The sequence below is a fragment of the Protomyctophum parallelum genome, assembly GCF_964188405.1.
Source record: "Protomyctophum parallelum genome assembly, chromosome: 14".
Classification (NCBI taxonomy): Eukaryota; Metazoa; Chordata; class Actinopteri; order Myctophiformes; family Myctophidae; genus Protomyctophum; species Protomyctophum parallelum.
Genome location: NC_139709.1, coordinates 33,339,113 through 33,355,887, shown reverse-complemented (window position 1 = coordinate 33,355,887; position 16,775 = coordinate 33,339,113). Strand labels below are relative to the sequence as shown.

General features: G+C 43.1%; 1 protein-coding gene across 1 annotated transcript in view; it reads left to right on the top strand.

The window, feature by feature from the left end:
- egfra (epidermal growth factor receptor a (erythroblastic leukemia viral (v-erb-b) oncogene homolog, avian)) overlaps positions 1-15,099 on the top strand; it is a 66,253-nt gene extending 51,154 nt beyond the window's left edge. Inside the window, exons 19-28 of the mRNA XM_083781857.1 lie at positions 87-185; positions 4,023-4,208; positions 5,251-5,406; positions 6,230-6,305; positions 7,939-8,085; positions 8,205-8,302; positions 8,981-9,148; positions 11,740-11,787; positions 11,906-11,999; positions 13,089-15,099. Coding sequence (XP_083637983.1) covers positions 87-185; positions 4,023-4,208; positions 5,251-5,406; positions 6,230-6,305; positions 7,939-8,085; positions 8,205-8,302; positions 8,981-9,148; positions 11,740-11,787; positions 11,906-11,999; positions 13,089-13,438 — 1,422 coding nt within the window. The 3' untranslated portion in view covers positions 13,439-15,099. The remainder of the gene's footprint in view (positions 1-86; positions 186-4,022; positions 4,209-5,250; positions 5,407-6,229; positions 6,306-7,938; positions 8,086-8,204; positions 8,303-8,980; positions 9,149-11,739; positions 11,788-11,905; positions 12,000-13,088) is intronic.
- Positions 15,100-16,775: the final 1,676 nt, after the last annotated feature.

The window sequence follows — 16,775 nt, the reverse complement described above, 5'->3', positions numbered from 1 at the left end:
GTGTGTGTGTGTGTGTGTGTGTGTGTGTGTGTGTGTGTGTGTGTGTGTGTGTTTTTGTGTGTGTGTGCGTGTGTGTGTGCATGTAGGGGCTGTGGGTTCCAGAGGGAGAAGACGTGAAGATCCCTGTGGCCATCAAGGTTTTGCGAGAGGCCACGTCACCGAAAGCAAACAAGGAGATACTGGATGTGAGTTCATTAATAATATTGTTTCATTACAGCACGGGTTATTCTTTGGAGTGTGTGAGCTCACTGTCGCAGCAACTGCAGCTACTAGTGGGAATTTAAGTAAGTAGCTGACTACTGTATAGGATCCCAGCTTACTTCATCTTACTTAACCCATTCTGACCTAGCCTGGGTAAACCCACTCCCCCTGCTGGTCAACATTTCATTCTGCCAGGAGGGGTGAGTCTGGCATAATCGCCTGTGTGGCTGTTTAGCCGTGGGGCGGGAGAGTAGCGTTGACGGACAACCCATTCAGCCAATCAGCGTATATCAAAACAAGAGGCGTCATCTAAACGCGTTCCGTTCCTACTTCCTCATTCCCATGTTTGTTGTTGTGAATGAGTCGAGGAGTTCACACGTCATCAACTGCTCAAATCGTTCCTGATTGGCCATCGTGCGCTGTCAATCACAGAGCCCTGAGCTCGGTCGCGGATTGGCTCGTACCAAAGCTGATACAATCTTAAGGACTTTGTATTACCATTTAGCCAGACTCACCCCTCCTGGCAGAATTAAATGTTGTCCAGCAGGGGAAGTGGGTTTACCCAGGCTAATTCTGACCTGAGATCAGATTCTGAGAGTTTTCTGAGAAAGCTATGTTTCTATGTCAGTCGTTCTTCGATTTTTCAAAAATAGCAGACCTACAAGCTCGTAGCGCGCCACTCGGTGGCACGCTATGAGCTTGTAGATCTGCTATTTTTCAATAGCTAAAGCATAGCATAATGCTAACATTATTCCCGCCCAAAATGGGTTTTAAGCAGAACTGACATGACATGTGCATGTACTGTACCGCAGCCCGACAACAAGCCGCGGGTTCGATTCACGAGTCCGACGGCCATTTGTTGCCTGTCACTCCCCGTCTCTCTCTCTCTCTGCCTCTTTCCTGTCTTCACTGTGCTTCCAAAAAATACCTTTTTCTTAATTTGTTTAGGTTTTCCGAGCTCAATTGCACCCAAAAAAAACCCTGATTTTCGGTGGTCTGGGGTTTTCTAGCTCAAACAAGTGCTCTGATTTCCCTGCTGATTGTGATGTCTCAGTCGGCAAATCCCATATATGACATAGGAATCTGCCAGCAGATGTCACTGTTTTCACTGTTTTGCATGTTGTCATTGCAGCTCAAAAGGCTTCACAGACACAGAAAGAATCCAAGACCACAGAAAATCCACTGAATGTTCAAAGTTCAGGTTTTTTTTGGGTGCAATTGAGCTCAAAAAGTAAAGAAAAAATACAAAACTTTTTTTTTATGTCAATCCCTTTAAAAAGAAAACAAAAAAATGCAAAATACAGGTATAATACCATTGAGTTGGTATATTATGAATGGCCCGGCCTGGGAAACTCTCCCCTGTCAGGTGAAAAGAAGCAGCTTGGACTCCTCATGCATAGAAGGAAGCATGAGGTCAGTGTAGCGCCCAGGATTACATTAGATAATTGACACTGGGTGAAAAAATGGGTTACAAAATCGTGGGTTTACAAAAATATATATATAAATATTGTGAATGGCAATTTTTTCAAGCCAGATGTTACTTTAATGTCACGTTTCCTCTAATTCAACGCACATGATGTCTATTTAGATCTAATGACCGGTGATTTTCCCTTAAATGAGTAATGTGTCGGGTTTCTAGAGTGACCTTCAAATGGAGCTGTAAGGAAATGAGATTAACTCGCTGAAGACAAGAGTTTGCTGTACAGTATGGTAGTGTTCTGAAGATAACTGCCATTACCGACACAAGGAAAGAGTATTGTAGCTTTAGTAGTTGTATTCGTCACTGTACGGAAGCTGGTTAGATAAGCCAATTGACCATATTAAACATTTTCATAAATATATGGCCTACTGCCCTACAGGCCTACAAGGTACCGGTACTTCAAGTTTGTTGCACAAAAGTAGCTAGTTGCAACACGTTGTGAGCTTAAGTGTTTTGTTTTTTTTAATCATGTTTTACGTTATTATTAGGGAAAGAAAAAGATGAGTGTTATATTATTTGTTTTTGTTATTTATTCGCTGCTTTCTTTCGTTTTAGCGATTTTTTGCTATTTTTGACAGGGTATGTCAGTTTGTCACCTCACCTTCACATCCAGTAGATCCTGTGATCTTTTGTGGCCAGATGTAATTTCTTGGGGTCTAGTAGGACTATAGTAAATCATAATAAAGAAATCACTGTGAAAAACAAAATACACATTTAATCACTTGTTCGAATGCCCCCGCTGCCCTGTCAAAAACAAATCTAAAATCGTTAAAACGAAAGAAAGCAGAAAATGAACAAAATGTAACACTCATCTTTTACTTTCTCTAATAACAACCTAACCTTGGTTGAAACCCCCCCCCCCCACAAAGTCCTTTAAAGATCTGCTATTTTTTCCACTATATTTGAAACTTTCTGAAAGTGAAAGTACAGTAAGTCTGCCTGTGGGTTTGTACCAATATTTAACCAATTAAACGCATAAGCTTGTGAATCATTTATCATCTACATTGGATTGGAATGCAAGTTTCTCCACCCAACAGCGACGATGTGAATGTGGAAAAGTACTGTATAAAGTTCAGTATTAGTATAAGGGCTTATGGGAGATGTTAGGTGGTCAGTTAGTTGATGCTTCTGGTTGTTCTCAGCGCCATACGTGGGCAACTGGCGGCCCCGGGGGGGCCACATGGGGCCCCCACCTTCACTTAATGCGGCCCGCAGGTTAAAGGACCACTTCACCACTTTTCAACCTATCTTCATATAATAGGTCCTCACTAACAATCATGAAAAAATGTCACAGTTCTTTTCTACTCAGTCTGTGTCTCATAGGACGGCTGTGGGCAGTTTAGAAACCGTCGTCCAGTGACATCATCATTAGGCAAAAATAATTTAAACAAGATTTTTTTACAAAAACGATGGCTTCCATTTTCGCATTGCAACTTTTCAGGACTAGAAAGCCTGCCGTTTCTATTAGCTTGTATTCCCCATCGATGATGTCACTGGAAGACGGTTTTCTGAACTGCCCACAGCCCTCCTATGAGACACAGACCGAGTAGGAATTGCACAATTTTTTCATGATTATTAGTGAGGACCTATTATATGAAGATAGGTTGAAAAGTGGTGAAGTGGTCCTTTAATACTGATGTAGTATTGATTTCAGCTGTCACAATTCCAAACATGACCCGCTTTTATTACTTAAAGTGGGTCTATAAGTAGTTTAATGACTACCATTACAATTGTATTGTCTTTTTAAAGTCCAAGGTATTTGTTTTACGGTTTTATAAAATAGAAGTGTTTCATTTCACGATTACAATTGTAGGTACAATAGGGTAGGTACCCTCACAAAAAACATGCAGTAATCCTGGTCTCTAAACTGCCTCCCCCTGGCCAGCCGGGGCTTCTGATGGAGGGGAAAGGAACTGGTTGGAATAACATGTTCCTTCCACGCGATACGTCCAACCAGGCGAAACTTCCCCCTGTCAGGTGTAAAGGAGCGACTTTGACACTCAGGCATGAAGCATGAGTTCAAGTCCGTTGCTCTCCCCAGGTTGGCGGAGGGTGTGTAGAGCCCAGGATCACATTAGATAATTGACACAGGGGTGAAAAATGGGTTACAAAATCGTGGGATAATTTTTTTTTTTTAAACAATTGTGAGCTTGTGCACGTTTGTGTGACATACATTAGAATGACGAATTAGCGCAATAATTATGACAAATAATGGAGATAAGATGGTTAATAAATGGTTTCTGCCCGACAGTATATATAATGCAATGTGCCCCTCTGGAATGAGTGTGGACCTTTCTAATTGTCTAATTGTCTAATTGTCAACACCTGCTCCACACCACAGGAGGCGTACGTGATGGCCAGTGTGGAACACCCCCACGTGTGTCGCCTGCTGGGCATCTGCCTGACCTCCACGGTGCAGCTGGTCACCCAGCTCATGCCCTATGGCTGCCTGCTGGACTACGTCAAGGAGAACAAGGACAACATCGGCTCCCAGCACCTGCTCAACTGGTGTGTGCAGATAGCCAAGGTATGGGAGACCGTTCGCCGTTTACACATTTAGTTAAGTGGCCAGGTTTTCAATATTCGAATCCTGTCGAAGTTCCTGAGTTATTCCCCACGTACACAATATTGCAGTGCTTAATTTGTAATATTATTAGGAGCTCGTTTATTATAACTACAAGTCATGCTGTTCGGCCCGGGCCGCGTGGTGGTCCAGGCACACTATAGAGTGTCGCAGTCCCGCCCCCTTTCATGACGACGCCAGGCCCAGGAAATGAATCCCAATGCATTTTTCCCATAGGCATTTCAAAACGTATTTATTTAAAGACCTTTTATAACAACAAAAAGTGTTGGAACCTGCCGTTTTTTTCTACTTTCTAATTCTTTGTTTGGCCCGAAAAATGGTGTTTGTTGTCATGATTTGTCACGACAAGAGTTGACTTTGTCCGCGGCGTAAACGTCTTTAAATAAATACTTTCTGAAAAGTCTATGAGGAAAATGAACGGGGATTTATTTTCCGGGTCTCTCGAGGGGGCGGGACTGCGACGCTCTCTATAGGCTTCAATCCCAGCCTTGACGGTGTGTCGCGCGGTCAGATCTCGATCCCGACGACCTTTGCTTGGCGTGTCACTCCTCATCTCTCCCCCATTACCTGTCAGTCTACTGTCCTATTAGCCTGGCCCCATGCAGCCAGCGTGCTTTCTGGTATAGAGGGGTATAGGTCGCGCATGGAGCAAAGTGCCGAATAATATCGGTTCACCAATCTGAGCTCAAGTTCCGTCGACTTGGTGCTATTGATTGAACAATGGAATGCAGTGTGCAGAGACCCAGGATATGTAGTCACTAGAAAGAACTGGTGAAAGACATTACTAATTAGTAAACAGCATGAGGTACTCTTCTGACGGAAACCGGGGGCTTTTAAAGTGCCTTTTCAGATCGGACTTACACGAGTCACAAAAGTGACTCGGCGGCAGAGGTCAGCCTGATTAATTAACGGGGCCACTGAACACGCGGCGCCGTGCCAGACTGCTCATTTTAAACAGCTCACTTCACCCTTTGTTTGACATTAGGGTATGAACTACCTGGAGGAGCGCCACCTGGTCCACCGTGACCTGGCGGCCAGGAATGTCCTGGTGAAGACTCCTCAACACGTGAAGATCACCGACTTTGGTCTGGCCAAGCTCCTCAACGCAGACGAGAAGGTGTACCATGCAGACGGAGGAAAGGTCGGTTGGACAAAGCGATCTGTATGCACAGTATATACAGTGCATAGATTCATAAAGAGGACTTAAAGGGACACTTCACCCTTTTTGCAAAAGAATATATGTTAATGACGTTTAGAAGATTCAGAACACTTTCCTGGGGGTCTTTATGTGTGTAATATGTGGTTTTAGATAGTTTAGATTGTAGCAGTGAGCCCAGTGTCTCTGATGTCATGGACACTGGGCTCACTTACTTCCTGGACTACATGTTGTCTCGGTAAGACAGCTCTCCCCCTATCCACAAGGAGGAGCAGTGCACCAAATAATAATGGGATTTGTAGTCCAGGAAGGTACACTGGGCTCACTGCTAGAATCTAAAATATCTAAAACCACATATTACACACATAAAGACCCGCAGGAAAGTTTTCTAAATCTTCTAAACGTCATTAACATATATTTTTTAGCAAAAAGGGTGAAGTGTCCCTTTAAGGTGGTTGCACACTGGACCCGTTTTGTCGGAAAACCCGATGGAGAAACGCAGCTAAGAATCCGAAAAATGCACTCTTTGTGCAGTGGACCTTTACTGTAAAAGGAATCAAATTTGCTCCATGGCTTAAAACTGTGTTCATCACTACATTGCTGGTTTTAATTTAGATTAGATGTTCTACGAGTAATGTGATTCGCATGGTTTATTATCATTTGGCTAATTTGTTAAGCATCCCATTTCAAAGTAGGGAATGTCATTCTCCTTCGCGTCTACTGCAGGCATTTCCGCCTTAACATAATAGCGGACACATTTGGGCCAATCTCTCTACTGTATAGTTCATAAATCTCCACCTTTGCACAGGTACCGATCAAATGGATGGCACTTGAATCTATCCTGAACAGGACATACACACACCAGAGTGACGTATGGAGCTATGGTGAGTGACACAAGTCTTTCTTAACATGTTCTGTTCTAATTGTCACCATACATTCATGTGTCCCAGAAATTAAGAATGCACTTCAAAGCTTGCACAATGTCAGACATATAGAACAGTCAGTCCTTTGCACCCAGAGTGCACTTGCGGTGACAGGTGTGTGTCGGAGACATATTTATTTTCGCTCAAGTGCTTTAACAGCATGTGACGAAGGAAATGTGCGGGAGTCCTTGTAACGTTTTGTAACTTCAGATACAAAAAAATATTGTTGCTGGATCCAGTACTACCACAGTCGTCAAAATGATAAGTCCACGCGGACTAGCGGAGTAAGGAATAGCGTTTTACTAGCATCTGGGATTGTAAGACACAAGTTCTATAATAAAAACCTATACAAGAGCAAATCTCAGGTGGGCAATATCACTTCAGAAGCTCACATAAACAATATTTCCAATTCAGAAACACACATGTAATAAATACCTTCATTATTCTCACACACACACACACACACACACACACACACACAGCGCTCCTGTCTGTGGGCCAGCCTCCAAAACCCCTTTCTTCTTTTTTTCCTGGGGGTTTGATCATACCTTCCGCTCAACAAGGCAAACACATCAAGCAAGGTTCTGGCAGCGTGACAGGCCTCTTTCCCTTCTCAGTAGAGTATCCTGCTCAGCTCCCACTCCTTCTGCCTCAGCCAACTCCTCATAGCTTCAGCCATGTTGATATTGTGGGATATTTCAGGAAAACCTACATTTCTGTCGCTTTGTCATTTTTTTTTCTTCCCATGCTAGAGTTCAAGGTAGTCAAGTCCTCACTCTTCACCTTGGATTATTTTTTTTTAGTTTTTTAAGATTTGTTTTTGGCTTTCCTGCCTTTATTGATAGTATCAAGTGAAGATAGACAGGAAAGAGGGAGAGAGAGAGAAGGGAGAGACACGCAGCAAAGGTCGTCGTGAACGGGACTCAAACATGCGGCGCGCCGTCAGGCAAAGAGCCTATTATGTGGCATGCGCCTGGACCACTAGGCCAGCGGGCGCCCACTCCTCACCTTGGATTCTGGCATGCTGGGAGTTTAACACATGCATAGCTCATGCTAGCCCTCTAGAGGAAAAAGTGGAGCCAGTGCCAGAAGAATGCGTGTAAAACCAAAGAAGTAATGACTAATTAGGACGTGTATCTGACGCGTAGCTGTTGTTGTTGTTGCGCATGGGTTGTCTCATTTCGAGCAGAAAAAAAGGACAAATATATAAGTTTTAATTACTGGATTAAATTAAATTAAAGAAAGACGGATTTTCACGTTCTGGCAGGCTGAGGCGGGTGGTGGAGAGAAAAACGGGGATCCCGCGTTCGTGACAAAGATAGTGTTAACCCGTTTTGGGGCGAGAACCCCTTCTGGTGCTATTGAAAAATAGCAGATCTACAAGCTCATAGCGTGCCACCGAGTGGCGCGCTACGAGCTTGTAGGTCTGCTATTTTTGAAAAATCGAAGAACGACTGACATAGAAACATAGTTTTTTCAGAAAACTGTCAGGATGTAGGAGACATTTTTAGAATCTGATCTCAGGTCAAAATGGGTTAAAGTACCAGCAGTGAGCTACACGACTACTACACCATATTGTCTCCCTTTTTTATAGGCGTGACCGTCTGGGAGCTGATGACGTTCGGGAGCAAGCCCTACGACGGCATTCCGGCCAGCGAGATCGCCGGGGTCCTGGAGAAAGGGGAGCGGCTGCCTCAGCCGCCCATCTGTACCATAGACGTCTACATGATTATGGTGAAATGTGAGTTTCGGTGGAAGTCTGTCGAAAGACGTCCGCACGCCAGAAAGAGCGTCGTTGCTGCTACTCTGTAGAGTGTAGACCACATGTAGGATAATAAGATCGGTGTCATGTCTTTATAGGTTGGATGATCGACGCGGACAGCAGACCTCGTTTCCGGGAGCTGATGGCAGAGTTCACAAAGATGGCGCGAGATCCTTCCCGTTACCTCGTCATTCAGGTATCATTTTGCCAGCCTTAGAAACTAAACAAAGACAAACTATATTATACCATTCAGGACGGGAACCCCTTTTGGTGTTTTAAGCATTATGTTATACTTTAGCTATTGGAAAATAGATCTACAAGCTCGTAGCGTGGCACTCAGTGCCGCGCTATGAGCTTGTAGAGCTGCTATTTTGGAAAAATCGTGAAAATGTGTCGCAGATTTGGAATATAATATTCATTCGGAGCGAAGGTTTTTAACTCAAATCTAAGGTTGACCTTAGAACAGTTCCCCAACTTTTTAGCCTGTGACCCCAAAAGAGAACATTTCGGGACACAAACTAGTGAAAATAGCAGATCTTCAAGCTCACAATGCGGCGCAAAGCGCCTTATGGAAATTCTTAGGTTTTATTATCTTCCTGAAATTACTGGGTTGAATTCATGAAAACAAAATGATTTTTTTTAACTGTTTTTTGAAAAGGTTTTTGAAATATTAAGAATAATTCAAAACAAAATGTAGGAAACAAAAGAAATCAAGGGACCCATAAAAATGTGTTTGCGACCCATAAAATGGGACTCCTCCTGACCCACCGTTTGGGAAACAGTGCCTTAAATTAGAACATACACAGTTTATTTCGTATGATTAGATTCATGCAGTGCAGTCCCATTATAGTACCTTACTGTATTTCCGTTGCAGGGCGATGACCGGATGCACCTGCCGAGTCCTTCAGACACCAAACTGTACCGCAGCCTCATCAGTGGCGAGGACATGGAGGACGCCGTGGATGCAGACGAGTACCTGGTGCCCCAGCATGGCTTCTTCAACAGCCCCAGCACCTCCCGCACGCCACTCCTCCACTCGGCGGTAAGCTCACAGCACAGCGCAAAGTTCTGTACTAATAACCCATTTAGACCTGAGCTCGATTCTACAAAATGTCTTCTAAATCCTGACAGTTTTCTGAAAAACCCTATGTTTCTGTCAGTGGTTCTCAAGCTATTTCATGTCAAGGACCCCTAGAATTATATGTATTTGGCCTCTGACCCCCCATCTCAAAATATGTTGTTCCAGGGACCTCCCCAGAAGCGAAGATTTGAGTTAAAGACTTTCGCTCTGAAAGAATATATATTCCAAATTTGCGCCACATTTTCACGATTTAAAAAAATAGCTAAAGTATAAGATAATGCTTGAAACACCAAAAGGGGTTCCCGTCCTGAATGGTATAATAATATAGTTTGTGTTGGTTTCGGGTCACACAGTGTATAGCATAGACAGAGTATAGACCCTTGGGGTCCCTTGTCTTTCAGTAGTTTGACGTGAGATCTTTTATATTGCCGGGGCGACTGTGGCTCAAGAGGTAGAGCAGGTCGTCCAATGATCCATGGGTCGGCGGTTCGAATCCCGGCTCCTCCTGTCTACATGTCGAAGTGTCCTAGGGCAAGACACTGAACCCCCAATTGCTCCCGATGTGCTGGTTGGTACCTTGCATGGCTTCCGCCGCAATCGGTGTATGAATGGGTGAATGTAATGCACAATCTATGTAAAGCGCCTTGGATAAAGGCGCTATATAAATGCACCATTTACCATATTTGTATATATTTGATTTGATTTAATTGAGCCATCAGTCAAATGCAGGTCTGGCATATCAAAGCGAAATCTAAAAATGCACACATGTCGCACGTTGTCAATCTTGACTACTATGTCAAATGTACTGGCAATACATTTCAGAGAGAAACGACCAAATCTAATAAACCACAATGCAAACGCAAGTAAGCCTCTGAGTAATTAAGAGTTTCAGCCGGAGGAGCTATCTGCAGCAATAGATTAGGCCTTTAATTTCAGTCAGAAGAAAGCATACTTGGAGTTTTGTGTCAACTAAATTCCAGTCCACAGCCCCTAGTTTATGAGACACTCAGACAGGGGCACATTTGCCAGCTGTGGCCCGGGTACGTATTTTAATCACATATGGATTTCAACAGGAACCTACACAGTATAGTGAAAACGTGCACAAGACGACATCGTTGCAACCGAGTCCAGAACCCACAACCTCAATTTTATCACTTGCTTTTTTTACGGGGCAAACTTTTATTGCTGCCTCAGCCTGTGTGTAGATAGTGTATATTCAGCTGCATTAGATTGAAGCTGGACATTTAATGAGGCATTTTAGCTCGTCGGCAGCATTTAAGTTTCTTCCTCAACCGCAGAAGCTGAACACATTGGCCTAGACCCAAACAAACAGCCCGATCTGTAGGTCCACTGTCATGCTGATGCATGGTTAGTTTAGAACCAGAGCCAGCTCCCTTTTGCCATTATAGTGAAATTGATCACTGGCTTACGTAAATTGAAGAGGGGGGGGGGGGGGGGGGGGAACTAATTGACTTGAATTGAAGGTCCAACGTATGTGGAAAGCCTCATATGCTCCGTAGTGTGACAGTGTTGCTTGCCGACAAGAACTGATACGACGCATTGTTACTAGCTTGAGAATCTGTCCTTGTCGGCGAGTGACAGTACATGGAGTAGAACTTATAGGCTGAAGTCTGGCCTGAAACAGAACGCCTGCTGTCAGCCCCATCCAGTTAACCCATTTTGGGCGCGGGAACCCCTTTTGGTGTTAGCATTATGTTACACTTTAGCTATTGAAAAATAGCAGATCTACAAGCTCATAGCGCGCCACCGAGTGGCGCGCTACGAGCTTGTAGGTCTGCTATTTTTGAAAACAATCAAAGAGCGACTGACATAGAAACGGCTTTTTCAGAAAACTGTCAGGATGTAGAAGACATTTTTTGATCTCAGGTCAGAATGGGCTAAACTCTCACCATCATGGCTCTTCTTCATCTTGCCAACCCCTCTCCCCCCCCCATCATCTTCCCCTCCATCTCCCACGTTTTCCTCCCAGGGGCCTTTTTTGATGATTAATAGCGAATCGAAATGAGAAGAAAAAAATAGTTCACATCCTCCATTTCACTTCAGGTTTTGGTTGAAGAAGGCCAAGCGTAGGTCCGGCATTTCTATCTGGGCTCCATGCCTGTCGCTGAAAGCCTGCTTAGGCCATTTTCGACTTTCAAGTTTGATTGCCTTTGCAGGCGGAATCACTTGTTATAAAGTCGCCGCACAGAAAGGGGGGGCGTATAGCTCAGAATGAGCCTGTTTTTCTAATACCATTGTGTTCTGCGGCGCTAGAGAGTTTTACAGATGGCTGCCTACTCAGCGTGTTCAGTTTCCTGCTCTTGTTCAAAGTAATTGCATTGCCACAGCTGTCACTCTTGTTTCCTTTGCTCGCTTGGTTTCTTTGGTCTGTGCACATTTACAAAATCACAACAAAAGTCGAAAACTAAAGTACATAACAACAGTTGTCCGTTATAACGAATGGGGGATCTGCTCGACATGCGCGAGTGAATCCACTTGACCTTCCTTTCTTGAGACGTGTCATTGAAAGTTTTGTGTATTTTATGTTGCAGAGCCTAAACAGTAGCATCGGGACATACCACGGCAGAAATGGCTTAACGGTAGGACAATGTTAATCTTGTACAATATAATATTCAAGGAAACTGACCCTTGTGTCTAGCATTTTAAGAGGGAGTCACACAGTACATATTAATTTTAATACCATCTTATTCCTGACAGAATGGATTCCCAGGGAGAGAAGGAAGTGTGGTTCTCAGGTACATTCCTGATCCCACAGACAAGAATCTCGACCAGGCCTTCCAGCCAGCTCCAGGCAAGTATCTTTCAACTTCAAAAAGGACCCAAAAAAATGATCAAATGAAGAACAAAAATGGAATGTCCAAACATAATATATGTCTGCTCCCCGTCCTCTTTATTTCAACCTAACAAACAACATTTTGCCCCTGGGCTTTTCTCAAGTTCTTGACATATATCGTGTGCGGACATTCAATTGTTTTCCTTCACTCAATCTCAGCTGACTCATTTGAGTCAAGTGATGTAATTCTCAATAGAACACCACTTCTTTCCAAGTCATGTAGTGAGCGAGAGGGACATCTAGTGGACATATATATTAGTGATTATGAGCTCTGATGCACAGCCTCCATTGTTAAAGTAGCATTTTCCAATTTGGGGATTGCATTTATTTAAAGAATCACACCCGTGTGAAGTGAGGGGCGCTTTACCAACATCACATATGACATCAATTTAACATCACAAAATAGCAGTCTTTTTGGCTGAGGTTTTCCTTTTTTGCTCAGTGACAGACAAAACAAACTTGTGTTCATTGTTAACCCATTCTGAATGGGAACCCATTTTGGTGTTAGCATCGTGTTGTTTTAGCTATTGAAAAATAGCAGATCTACAAGCTCATAGCGCGCCACCGAGTGGCGCGCTACGAGCTTGTAGGTCTGCTATTTTTGAAAAAATCGACTGACATTTTTAGAATCTGATCTCAGGTCAGAATGGGTTAATCAGACCAGTGTGTGTCCAGTGGAAACCTCGTATGAATCTGATCTCAGGTCAGAATGGGTTAATGGCATTTAATGTTTGTGTTGGAGACAAAACAAAACTCTGTCCATTGTCAATGGCGTTTTTAAATTAATGTTTATCTAGACAAGACAAACATTAAACCCGTGTACAGGAGCGGGGCTAGTGCCCCTCAATTTTTTTTTAAATGCTCTAGTACCCAAAAAATAGAAACCAATCTTAACCCTGTCAGAGAGAAATGCTATGCCAACCCCTTGAGCTATGCACGAGCACCAGGACTTCTACCATGGTTTATTCCGACTACCCTTATGGCTTTTACTGGCTTGCATCCGTTTGTCATCTGGCTGACTGGCTTCTCGTCGTCGATTTCTTTCAGACTACATGAACCAGAACGGAACGTCAGACATGCTGAACCCCGTCTATCAGCAGCCCGGGCCGCCGCGCTGCATACTGCCCACAGTCTCTTCGGACGACACGGAGTCGGAGTACCTGAACTGTTTCAGGAACGACACCTCGCCGCCCGAGTACCTGAACGACGTCCGCCATGCGCCCGCCGCTCTGTCGCCCACCTCCAACGGAACGCTCCACGGTTCAGCTCAGAAATACCAGCCCCAGAACAGTATAGACAACCCAGACTATCAGCAGGACTTCACTCCCACCTTTAAGAGCCACACCAACGGACACGTCCCGTCGGCGGAGAATGTAGAGTACTTGGGCCCAGACTGAAGTGTGGCGGAAGGACCCCATGCTCTTAGGATGGAAGGATATGCATTACAGACATAAGAGACCCTTTCCTGCTCCTTCTGGCAGGGGGGGGGGGGTTGGGTTAGCTACTGTATAAGTGGTACTATGAACTGCTTTCTATGTTGTATGTATCCGGTCTTGAGGAGGCAATTGACATGCCGTGCAGCTTTTCCACATTGTTTGCATGTCGTTCGTCGTGCTTGTCACACGAAGCTCGCCTCATTCCACAGGCCTTTTCCATATCACATTTGAACCGAAGGGGGAAGGACAGGACGTCACTTTGACGGATTCTGGAAGACGTGAGACCTGTTCTCAATGGAAGTGAGAGTTTCTCTCCTAGATATACTCTCCACATTATCACTAGTCCCTGTCAAAGGGTAAGAGACAAAATGATGTGATGTGAATGTATCAATGTGGGGACGCTACTATCACATGAAAGGATTTTAGAGGGGGCGGGCGGGTGGGTGGCAGCTAAATCCAAAACATAATTTAAGGTACAGTAGATGTCAGAATTGGAACTTAAAAAAAAAAACTGCAGTGAACAGTATTGACTAGTAACGAGGGTTGAGTTGACAACTGTTTCACTATGAATACATATGCACTGCTCCGTGCTTGCGGTTATGGTTAGGGTTTGAGGTATAGGTTGTCGTTGTCGGACCAATGACTGGTCGGAATTTAGTACTGCGCTCAGAGCTGTAGGACATCTTCCGTGTCTGCATGATGAGGTCAAGTGACTGAAAGGGGAAGCGTTCCTGAGTCCAAGCGCTGGCTGGAATGTTGGGAACTCCATGACGACGCTCTTCCTGGAGGAGGAGTCAGTGAGATAAGAAAATAAATGTTAATGTTGCAATGTTATCATTCATTGAAAAGGGGAATGCCACTGCATATTAGCTTTTAAATATGATATTGCTCGGCCTTAGGACAGTCACCGAAGTCATAAACCAGAAGTTTGCTGATGTATGAAGTCTCACAGTAGATATACAGTCAGCTATATAGAGAAGCAAACATAACAAATTTAGTCTGCACACTTGCTCAAACGCTTTAAAATATTTTATGTAATGTCTCCTTGACACAGATGAGTTTGGTTTTCTGTTCTTTAGAAGTTTTTTAGTTGACTAATACTCATATGACTGCCCTAAGCCATATGCATAGCCTATTTTAATTATTCATTTTAGTGGTATTCCCTTTTTAACAACATTGCGTTAGATGGAGCAACACAAATGTATTTTGATGGCTCCAGAATATTATGGAAATAGCTGAAGATGTTTCTGCTATTGGGGATACCTTTCCTTCTTTGTATGTTTTTTTTAATGCAGTCCTGTACATGTTGTTTTCACAGAGTTTTAAGTGTTGACATCTATAGATCTGCTCATTACTTTAAAGTCTTGTAGTCTTGCAAGAGCATTAACTTTGAATACAAATATCCTTCCTAGTTTTAAAGGAATATACTGTCGTAGCAACTTGTGAGCCTACATTTTCAGATTTTTACACAGGTACATGTACAGAGAAGAGTGATTATGCTGTGTACAATATAGTCACCTGCAATTTATCTTATCCGTACATGGTTTTGCCACTTTATACATGAATATGCACTTCAAGAATTTTAATTATGTCATTCCAAAGTGAATATAAATAAAACGTGTTTTTTTATGGAAATCTCATTGTAATAACGTACATTTTATACAGTAAAAGGACAGGTCCCAGTGAAGACGGTAGTACCACACTCATTAACCACTTGAAGCATAATTACACTTCGTTGACCGGGGTAGCCAATCTACAAGCTCACAGGCCTTTTGTGATGCCTCTGTGAGCTTGTAGATCTGCTAGTTTTCCTGAATGTTCGCCTATTATGGACGCTAGGGTGCAAATGGTTAAATAATTCACTCTTCCCATCTGTCTTTTACCATCCTCAGTCCCTTTTGTGGGAAGCTATAACCCATTAAAACCAGAAAAGCATCTTTCATTTTAGATTTGCATCAGTCATATTTTATACTTTGTTAATTAAAAAAAATAGCAGATATTCAAGGTCCTAATGTGTCACTTTGTGCCAAGCTATGAGCTTGTAGATCTGCTATTTGAAAACAATTTGAACATTTTTAACTCAAATCTTTGCTTCTGGAGGTCCCTGGAACAAAATATTTTGAGATGGGGGTTTGTGGCCAAATACAATGTTAATCGGCCTCAGGTCTTTAGAACATTGTAGAGATCATATGCAAGCAGAGCTAAACCAGCTCTCTCTTCCACACCATGCCAGACGCATGTTTCTGCTTGAGGTTTCTTTAAGGGGAAGTTTTCTCCTTGCCGCTGTTACATGCTCATCATGGCCAAACATACTAACACTATATTGCCCATGTAACGCTGTGAATATACAACATAATGCAATTTAATGTTGGGTAGGTTGACACTTAACCTGAACCAAAGGTTGTAGTGAGACTCACTGCTCCTCTGGATGTGTGGATCAGCCAGGACTGGACAGTGGACCAGCAGGATGCATGTGGCACAAGCAGCAGCATTCTGGTAGATTAGCCCAATAGTGGGAAGAAAGTTGGGTGATGTTTCATGCTTCCTTCAATGCATGGTCTATAATCTGTAAATATCCATTTGTAATATATAACAATAATGTGACTATTAATTCCAAACCTCTAACCTTAACAAGGTGTCTTCAGACATGTACAGCATATTACCCCTGGATGTAGATTAAAGTCTTGCTTAGATCTGTCAGTGTTTTTGAGGTGCACTGACTAGCCCCTCCTATATACAGCTTTTGTCCCCACGTCTCATTTGCCATTGACAATGAAAGGAGAAATTAGGTCATATGTCCGATTGTCCGCCAAATATGACGTAAATTTGTGGCAAACATTAAATGCCATTGACAATGAAGGGATGATTTACGTCGCAACTGCTGTCATAACTACAAAATGTTCATTTTTCAGGAAGAAAACCACATATATTTTTAAAACAAAGCAATACAGCCTCCTCAAAGTTGGTGTTGTAACTTTATATATTGTCAATTACTTCCATGAGAGGTGGTGGAGTTAGTTGCTTTAGCAGACATTTTGAGGGTCCAATGGAGTTAAGAGGTTTTGTCCAAAACACATTTTACTACTTTCAATTGGTTCAATATTTTCGAAACACAGAAGTAAAGGGTGTTCAAAAGCACTGATTTATGCCACAAAAAGAAAATCACAAACCTAAAAAAATTGAGTTATGAGGTTTCCTCCCGACAGCAACGATATGTATACAAGCAAATCGGCTAACCAATCACATCAGTTCAATGAAAGGATGTCCGCCAAATATGATTTGTGGCAACACACATTAA